A 9,908-nucleotide genomic window follows, 5' to 3' on the forward strand; every position below is an offset into this window, starting at 1 on the left:
CTCTTGATAATCCAGCTTAAAGGCATCCTATCCTGGGCTGGGACACACAATCATACAGTTTGATAAAGGACTTATTGGACTTTAACTTATGATCGCACCTTCAATAATGTAGCTGTCCTCAATTTAGGTCGTCCTGTACATCTCATCTGTGGTCTATCCTGCATCCTCCGTGTGTGATTTTGTGTGTGTGCGTCAGTCGGGGGGGGGGGGGGTGGTTGCACCGTCTTTTGCTGTACGTTGTGTTGTTAGATGTTAGAGTCACAAACGTCTCAACTTCATATCTGACACCTGAATGATCCGAGCCTTTAAGCAACTGCATACCCTGCTTACTGATAGTTACGCGTCTGAATCACTCAATTCTCATTGGCTACATGCCACTGCTCCTTTTGTTTGAAATTCCGAACTGAAAAAGCATTTTTCATGTATGACAAATATCTTCCATTAATTCTTAATTTCACTCTCTTAACCCTCATTGTTCTCCTTATTGATCGTTTGAGGCTGTTTCCTGACCTCTAACCCTGTCTTATATTGACCGCTGGTGATGTTGACGACCTGAAATAGATTATTCTATCGGAGTTAATGAAGCAGCTGTATCGAAGTAGTATTGCGAGTCTCTAAATTAACAAGTTCCTTTTGGCATCAAGCAATGAAACGTGACAACTTGATATGTCTTGTTTTTATTCGACCAGCTGTCCGAAATTCAAAAGTACTCAATTGCAAGGATATAAAACCAAGGAAAAAGCATTTTACCTGATAGAGCCCAACCAAGAAAGGATTTTTAAGGCAGATACCGATGCAAATATTTTGATAGATTAGCTGATATATATTTAAGAAAAAAAAATAAAGAAACAAATGACAAAACGGATTTCCCTAATGTTAGTTTTTTGTAGTTTTTACGAGTTCTCACTAAAATAATTTGTCTTGTCACAACAGAACAGAGGAAAATCTAAATATATTGAAGTTCTAATGAATAAAATGTCAAAAAATACAAACTTAAGATAAGAAATTTATAGTCCTTTGAACAAAAATACAATAACAAAATAGTGTAGCCAACAGGGACGTTGTAGAGCGTCCTCTGGTGGACAGACTATGCAACACCATCACTAACAGGGACGTTGTAGAGCGTCCTCTGGTGGATAGACTATGCAACGCCATCACTAACAGAGGACGCTGTAGAGCGTCCTCTGGTGGACAGACTATGCAACGCCATCACTAACAGGGACGTTATAGAGCGTCCCCTGGTGGACAGACTATGCAACACCATCACTAACAGGGACGTTGTAGAGCGTCCTCTGGTGGACAGACTATGCAACGCCATCACTAACCGGGACGCTGTAGAGCGTCTCTGGTGGACAGACTATGCAACGCCATAACATTGACGTCGGATCATTTATTTGTCACTATAAATGATTCTATTGAATGAATATTAAAGAAATTGGCCATTATTGATGCCAATACCGACAGATGGGGAAATGCTTAATATCGGCCGATATATATCGGTCGGGCTCTATCCCTGACAAATGAGTATAACAACAAAATGGTCTCAATGTTTTCTACTGATCAGCAGAACCATTAATTGACGGTATGTCTTTTGATATCAGGAAACATTAGATGTGGGTGAACATGGAGTGTGATAAACGCCCTTGGGATGAGAGGGGTTCGGGCAGTTTATCAGGGACAGTGCAGGAAGGGGAATTATTAGTTATATTGATTATTGATTCTTTTTTTGGAGTCATATGCAGGTCTTTGAGATTTTGTGCAATTTCTCAGATTGTTCTTTGAACACCTCCCTCTTTTTTCTCCCACCCTCCTCCTCCCTTGCTCCCTTTCCAACCCCTTTCTCCTTATTACCTCCCTCCTTCTCTGCTGCCTTGTACCCTTAATCTCTCTGCACCTCTTTTCTTGGTGCCATATTTCCCGCTCAGTGCCCAGAGTCCATCTCCTTATTTGCTTGCTCCTTTGTACCCTCAATCCCTGTGCCCTCTATCTGCTCTTCACCCTTTCGCCACCTCTCTGCCTGTTTGCTTACCTTCCTCTTATCCCTCCTTCTTTGCTTTCCCCCCTCCCTCCCTCCCTCCCTCCCTCCAGTGTCCAGGTCAGGGCCCAGGGGAGCGAATATAGTCTTGCACATATAACGGGGCCGTGAATAGTTCTCTCAGCGGGGAGCAATTCACTGGCCTGTCTGGGATTTTCTAACGAGCTTTGAGAGAGGAGGGGGGGTAGTGTTGCGGGTGACTATGCCACATTCTCTGTTACCCATCCCCCCCACCGTTCTTTCGCCCCTTCTTTCCCCTGGTTAAAGCACATTAATTAAAAGCTCACTCGCGTTCTCTCTCTTATCAGCGCGAGTTGAGCACTTACTGTAAGCCTCCAGGGAGGGCTCAGCCGGGTCGGGTGGGCAGGGCAGGGAAGAGTAGAGAAGGGGGCGGGGAGCCTCCAGGAACTGCGCTAATTCCAGCCACTGGGACGGTGGGGACGGCTGCTAAGGAATTACTGCCGGTGGTACGTTCACGGCTGATTATCTCTGTGACTGTCTAGGAAGAGATTGTGCTCACAGACAGGCAGTCTGCCTGTCAGTCACAGCTCTGGTCTCATTTCATATTCACGCACATTTTTTTCTTCTTCTGTGCTCCCATTAGTTGCCTGGTAATTTGAGCCGGCCGCCTGAAGCCAAGAGAGACTCAAAGAACAGCCGTAGTAATCGAAATGAAATCCTCAACCTTTATTGTGTCAACAGTAAATCCTGCAATAAAGAGAGTAATGAATATATAAATATATTGTAATACAGGTTTCAAGGAGCCCTCGCAGAATGTTAATATCCAGCTGTGCCCTTTATGAAGCTGGCAAGAGTCAGCAATAATTGTTGTTCAGAATTACTTTTATATATTACAATGGTTATTAATAATTATGCATTTCACTGTTTTCATCCCCTGAAGCCGGCTGTGTTTTTTGTTGTTACCAGGCCTGTCTTGGTTTAAGATTATGAACCTTACACATACAAAGAATTTCTTTTCTTTTTGCTCAACATCTCTAAGATGGATTGTTTCAAATTTGTGTACAGATGTCCTTCGAGCCCAGCGGATGAATCCTAGTAACTTTGGAGATCCTCTGAATCCAATCTTTGTCCAATACTTTGGTTTATCGTCAAAGGGACTGTTGTCATGCTAACAGCTAACATAGCTTGAGAGAAGTTCAAACCCAGTTTACTGTCTCAAGTCCACAAAGCCGACCAATCCCAGTGTGAATTGGCGGTGTATGATGGGTTGATGGTTTTGGAAATGTCCCCCAGTGTTGACGTCTAAAAGGTGTTGGGGGGAGGGGTTTCTGAAGCTTGTCGACCACCCAAAAAGCACTTCTGGTGAAGTTCACTGGGGCCTTTGGTCCTGTTTTCTAATTCAAGAGGAGAGTGGTCTCGGGCTCGCTTTAAAAAAGAACAAAAACCCCATAAGGTCAACACCTCGCACCCCCAATCATTTTTATTCTGTTCCCTGAAATTGAGGGAGCTGAGACCTTGTTAAAGATAAATGGGCATATATATCAACCAGGCAGACATATCAGCCAACAATAGCTTATTGAAAATATACAAAGGTATCTGTGAAAATGTGGGCCAATCAGAGCCAAGAAGCTGCAGTACATCCAATAGGGAACACTACCAATAACCGTACTGGTCTAACATAAATCCAGTATCATTGGGGCTCTTATTTATTTTTGCTTTACATTGAAAATGCATGTCATTACATTAGTTATTGCGACATTTCATTGTTGACAAAATAGAGGTGAAGGATTTCATTAATATTCCGAGACTGTAGTTTGCCTAGGTAGCTCACCTGGTGGAGCGCGTGACCCAGTACAGAGGCTCATTCCTGGCCACAGTGACCGCGGGTTCAGTTCCGACCTGTGGCCCTTTGCTGCATGTCATTCCCCCTTTTCTCCACCCTTTATGTCTAAGCTGTCCTATCGAAGGCCTAAAATGGCACAAAAAATTGTGTGTGCATAAATATAAGTATGTGTGTGTGTGTGTGTGTGTGTGTGTGTAAACAGTAGGTTGTGTACTGTGTAGCTGGCTTCAGACTACAAACTCAAAAACAAGGAAATGAAAGAACCACAGTGTCCTCACTGTTGAGGTGAACAATGATGTGTGATCTGAGCTGTCCGGACGTGAATAGCATTACTCTTAGAGGTTCATAACATTGACACGTGTAATTTGGTTTTGGACTCGCTGGTACTTATATGTGAATAATGTTCTTCATTTTCTACAGCCTTGTGACTCCGAGGTCATGGAGCCTCTCCGTTATTTAAAATGGTGATCAGGGATTTCCTGTATTTTACTGTGGAGAGTTTCTATCGCTGCTCATGCTTACTACTTAGACCTTCCTCTGTTTGTGGTAGGAATGGATGGATTAACCCCTTAAGTATTGAAACCAACTTTTGTCTGGATTTAAAAAAAGGGCTCTATCTCATTATGTCATGGCCACATGAACACTTTTGCACCTCTTACATTTGATTTGTCATTAACAGAAAATGGCAAAAAGAGCTGCATAATGGAAAGCTATTCAGTGATGAAAGTATAACTAGAAGCCTTTAAATGACACATGTCTCTCCTTTGCATTATAATGCCTTAGGCACTCTTAATACTAACAGTATCTGTGTTAAAAACGGTGATTCTGGCCTTCTTATTACTTGGTATCAGATTAAAACCACATTCTTTGGTATTTCCTCCCCAAAGTTAATGGCAAAATGTGGCATCCCTTACATTTCAGATGATGGATATTTGAAACATTTAGGTACAGAGTCTTATGGGTTCAACATCTTTAAATCCAAGATGCAAGGTAGCAGATTAGGAATGTTACCTTATATGGCCAATAAATATATATAATATAAATATATATAGGAAATATAAATGTTTGGCACTGTGTTTTTGTTTTTCTTGCAGGTTGCAGCCGTTCATCAGCGGACAGCCCAACAAGAAGCTGGCTGTGGAGCAAGTGAGCCTTCGTCCATCTTCACCCCATCTGCTCTTCGTCTCCGTCACTCTGCTTGGCCTTTTCATTTGCCACTTAGACCCCGCTTTGCCCTCTTGCACTCAACAGAGACACACACGCACGCACGCAAACATGAATACATGAATACTCAATCACTCACTCAAACAGATAACTTCCCCCTTCGCTTTTCCCTCTATAACACTCACTCAGTTATCCACTCACTGTTATTTTTTTCTGCCTCACACTCACTCAATACCTTTTTTAATATTAACTTTTTGGGGATGTTCCCTTTTATGCAATAGTGGATAGGCAGGGAAGGGGGTGAGAAGAGAAAGAGAGGGGATGACAGACAGCAAAGGGCCGCAGGTGGGATTCTAACCCGGGCCGCTGCAGGACTCGGCCTACATGGGGCCCACGCTCTTACTAGGGTAGCTAGAGGCCGCCTCCTAAAGCGCTCATATCATGCTCATTTTCAGGTTCATACTTGTATTTTGAGGTTGTACCTCTACATGGTTTATTTTTCAAAAAATACAGTATTTTTGTTGTACTGCATTTTACTGCAGCTCCTCTTTCACCCTGTGTGTTGAGCTCTCTGTTTCAGCTAAAGAGTGAGACATCTCACCTCTGTTCCATCTAGGTAAGGACTAGGGTTGGGACGATGTTAGTCAGCCATCACGATGGAGAGCATTTTAGGGGACATGCCCAACCCTAGGTAGGGACTACTAGCCAGTCAGAAGCAGAGTATGAGGGCCCTGACAGTACCTAGGTAAGGACTACTAGCCAGTCAGAAGCAGAGTATGAGGGCCCTGACAGTACCTAGGTAAGGACTACTAGCCAGTCAGAAGCAGAGTATGAGGGTCCTGACAGTACCTAGGTAAGGACTACTAGCCAGTCAGAAGCAGAGTATGAGGGCGGGCCCTGACAGTACCTAGGTAAGGACTACTAGCCAGTCAGAAGCAGAGTATGATGGTGTGTCCTGACAGTATCTAGGTAAGGACTACTAGCCAGTCAGAAGCAGAGAATGAGGGCGTGCCATGCTAGCAGCTAGGTGAGCATTATAACGTGTTACAAAGTGACGCACGTTTGTCTTTTAAATTAAAGTCTGGACTACAGTAGGGCTTTTTGGAGCAGTTTGTGAACAGTGTTTTCTGTTGGAGATTCTCCAATTCTCCAATCTTTTTGGGGAGGGGGAGGGGGGGTGGACTTTGGGCTTTTTTACTTTGTAAACCTATTACATGACAATTGATACACAATAAAGAAAAGGGAAAAAGCATAATATGACCACTTTAATACTTTTTAAATATATGTTCATTTTTGGGGTTTGGTTTTTGTTGACCATAACACATTTAGAGTATCAGCAGACTTTTAACTTTTCTAAAAGACATCCAAAGCCAGAGGCTGCTGATTGCTCAGAGGTCGTTTAGAGCAGAGGGGCAATAAATGAATCTCCACTCAGACAGTGTGAGAGGTGAACCTCATTTTGTCTTTGTGTGCCCTTCCATTATTACTCCTCCTCCGCTCTCGTTCCCCCTCCAGGGCGTTCACTGCTCCTAAAAACCTCTGACAGGGTCTTAAAATAAATACGGCCTTAAACTCGGACATAAAAATGTCTTAAACAGCACTTTAGAGGGCTTTTTTTACCAGCCTGCTGTGATGGGCTTCTGTTGGCCCATCGTCAGCTTTTAGATGAATCCAGAAAGAATACAATATGGACCCTATCTGCTTAACTAAACGCAGTTAAACGTCATGTCTTTGAACAGAATGTCCTCATGCTGCCCATTTACAGCTGCCATTTCCAGGGAGATACAGGCCACTTTTCCCGACTTTGTTTCTTAATTTGATTTTAAATTGGACCCAAATTCACATCATCTTCAAAGTCTTAACAGTGGCTTTCTGGACTTCATACACACTTTTGTGCTGCTCTTTTTCTCATATCTCCTTTTACACATTCCCAACTGTCATCTTTCCTTCCAGCTTCACATTACTGCGGACCTGTCTTCTTTCTGATGATTTACTTCTAGCTCTTCACCACTACTGCCATGTTCCTCTTCATCACTCCATAAAGAAGCGAAGTGGCAGGAGTGATTTCAGGAGTCCAGTGTTTGGGAAGTTAAGGTCCCTTTCATTTTTCAGCATATACAGTACAGCGTCAGCTGACTGACGGTCAGAGGATTTATAAGCTTAGATAGACATAAAACTCTTAACAAAGATACCTTGTTCTGGGAGAAAAGGCCAAAGCTCAGCTTGCTCTTTGCTCAGCTTATTGTTTGAGAAACATAGAGGAGCAGGAAAAACCTGGCTGTCTATTTAGACTGCACTAAGGGCAGATGAAAAGTGGGCGTTTTTTGATTTTGATGATATTTCAATGAATATACCGTACGCAAGAGTGTATATAGGATATTTCTTGGCAAAAGTGCCTAAAAATGAATTCCTTTGAATTCATTAAGCAGCCTGCACATGATAAGCTTTAAAACCTTTTTTTGTTATTATTTTTTTGTTGATGGAGTAGACGATCAAGACAACTGAGATGAAGCGCTACACTCAAACGCGGCGCACTGCTCGAACTTTCTGAGCATTTAAATTTAATTTAGCCTTGACCTCGTTGCCGCAACCAATGAGAAGGTAACTAGAAGCTTTAGGAGGTACAATATACCTGCACTGCCCTTTGCCTCTGAAGTATTTGCATTATGCTCTGCACCCTAAGTCGTGATTTCACCGTTGCGCAGTGTAAGTGGCTTTACAGTGTTCTTACGCTGATTTACAGCTAGGGTTGCTAACAGAAACCCAATGCCTAAATGGCCGGTATCTTCCAGACCAGATAGCATCCAAGATTCTGATGCCACTGAAACGGTTGCACTGCTCTCTGGTGCTCCGAACAAACATTACAGGCAGCAGAAGCAGCACTGCACATGAAGATATTACAATTGGCAGAAGGTAACATTAGCCTACCCTTAGCTAGTTGGCTAAAACACGGTTAAAATGCTAACAGCTAACAGCTAAACTGCCGTGTGGCTGCATTTCACTGGAAAGGATTCCAACAGTGGGACGTTCAACAGTCTGCAGCTAAAGACACGGAGGAGACTAACTGCACCATGACCGCTGCAGAGTCGGAGAAACAACACAGACGGGACTAAGTGGTGCGTTCACTTGCAACTCGTAAAAGAGTAGAAGTGTTGAGGAAATGATCACTAAAAGAAAACTGAACAGTGGGTAGCATAGATCCAAAACGAGTAGCTCCTCTGCTATATATTTCTCCGCCCATTCCCGCTATCGTTCTATTAAAATCTCCTTCTCTTCTTTCCTCACCATTTCACTTCATGCTTCATTCCCTCGTGTCCTTATGTCTTCTTGTTAATGTTTCGCTCTGCTGCTGTCCTCTCTTTCCCGTAATTCTCCTTTTATATTTCTTCTCCTTCTCCACATTCCTTTCCGTCCCTTCATCTCTCCTCCTCTTCCTCCAGCTCTGTCTTTGTCTCCCTCGCCATCATGTGCTGTTGGCTGCTCTGAATGGGGAGCTCAGGCTCTGTCAACCAATATAAAAACATTGCCACGAGGGGCCGGGTCAACAAGGCTTGTTACTTAGCAACCCCCTCACCTCCCCTGGGAACTGGAATCAAACGGCTGTCGCCATTGGCTTAGGCTGCTTCACGTTGCAGCTCCTGTTATGTAATGTTGCAGCGACAGGGCCTGATTGAAAAGAGATGTATGTGCATTGGGTGTCGCTTGCCAAACTTGTTTTGTTGGGCGCTTAACAACAAACTGATTTCTTTCACCCTCTTCAGTAATCCAGCAATTAGTCTGTACATTTTTCCAACCTGCTAAGGGAGGAAACAATGCCTTCACATAGCAGAGAAGGAGTAACAAGTTAATTTCTGTCAATTGAAAGTGTCCCAATTGTTCTCTGCTGCCCTCTCCCTTCTTCCTCTACTCCCTTGAACCACATTTAGTGTGAAGCTCGGGTGGAGGGAGCCGATGGCACAGGGTGAGACGTGGGGATTTTCAGAGAGGCTTAGAAATCTGAAAGGGGTGATGAGGTCACTGGGGGGGGCTGTGAACTGCAGACAGTCACTCTGGCGTGGCAGCCATAGTCTGCCTATGCAAGCAATAGTCTTGGCAATTGATGGCAGAGTCTATTTGAAGGTGGGTTCTCAGAGACGCTGTCTGGCCAGCGGGCCAGTGGTAAACCACATGGCGAGCAGCGTTTGCAGCTCGTCCCGTAGAAACGCAGTGACCTCCTCATTCACCCGATAAAGCAGCAAGGCAGAGGTCTGAACCAGCTCTTATTGTTCAGCGCTTCCTGTCATAACACAGAAGAGAAGAACCCGAATAGACACCAATAGATGACGTTCGGCACGCACCCAGTTTTGGAGAAGAAACCCATATTCTGCAAACTAAAAATGACTTTTTTTTTTATCAAAGAAGTATGGTGGAGTTAAAGAGCGTGATATGACGGTTTCAGTTTCCCCTGCATTTCCATTTGAAACATAAGCTTAAAAAGTAGCTTCCAAACTTCCACTGGCTTTTTTAAACTGGGGGTGTGCCGACCCCCGTCAACTGTAGTATGGAGAAGTAGCTCTACAGCCACACTGCAAAAGATCCATACTATAACTGTAACTGTAACTGGATGACTATTTAAGGTTTTCCAGTTAGACAAGAATCCCAAATTCAACTTAACGTTGCTATGTAATAGTTTACATTTTATTGCCACTCTGTTCTGCGTTGTAAAAATAGTTTTAATGATTAATCACGGCCAGAACCTGGCAACTCCTAAACAAAACGTGCAGGATGTGGAAAACCAAACAATCATTTCATGCAACGGGGACATGATTAACTTAACGTGGAGTTTTCTGTAATATACAGTGGGTACGGAAAGTATTCAGACCCCTTTAAATTTTTCACTCTTTGTTTCATTGCAGCCATTTTCCA

General features: G+C 43.5%; 1 protein-coding gene across 1 annotated transcript in view; it reads left to right on the forward strand.

The window, feature by feature from the left end:
* The window catches only part of LOC117936390 (transcription factor IIIB 90 kDa subunit-like), a 102,796-nt gene that overhangs the window by 88,369 nt on the left and 4,519 nt on the right, over window positions 1-9,908 (forward strand). The window contains exon 17 of the mRNA XM_034859356.1: window positions 4,934-4,985. Within this exon, the coding sequence (XP_034715247.1) occupies window positions 4,934-4,985 (52 nt within the window). The remainder of the gene's footprint in view (window positions 1-4,933; window positions 4,986-9,908) is intronic.

Source organism: Etheostoma cragini, chromosome 20 (assembly GCF_013103735.1).
Source record: "Etheostoma cragini isolate CJK2018 chromosome 20, CSU_Ecrag_1.0, whole genome shotgun sequence".
Lineage (NCBI taxonomy): Eukaryota > Metazoa > Chordata > Actinopteri > Perciformes > Percidae > Etheostoma > Etheostoma cragini.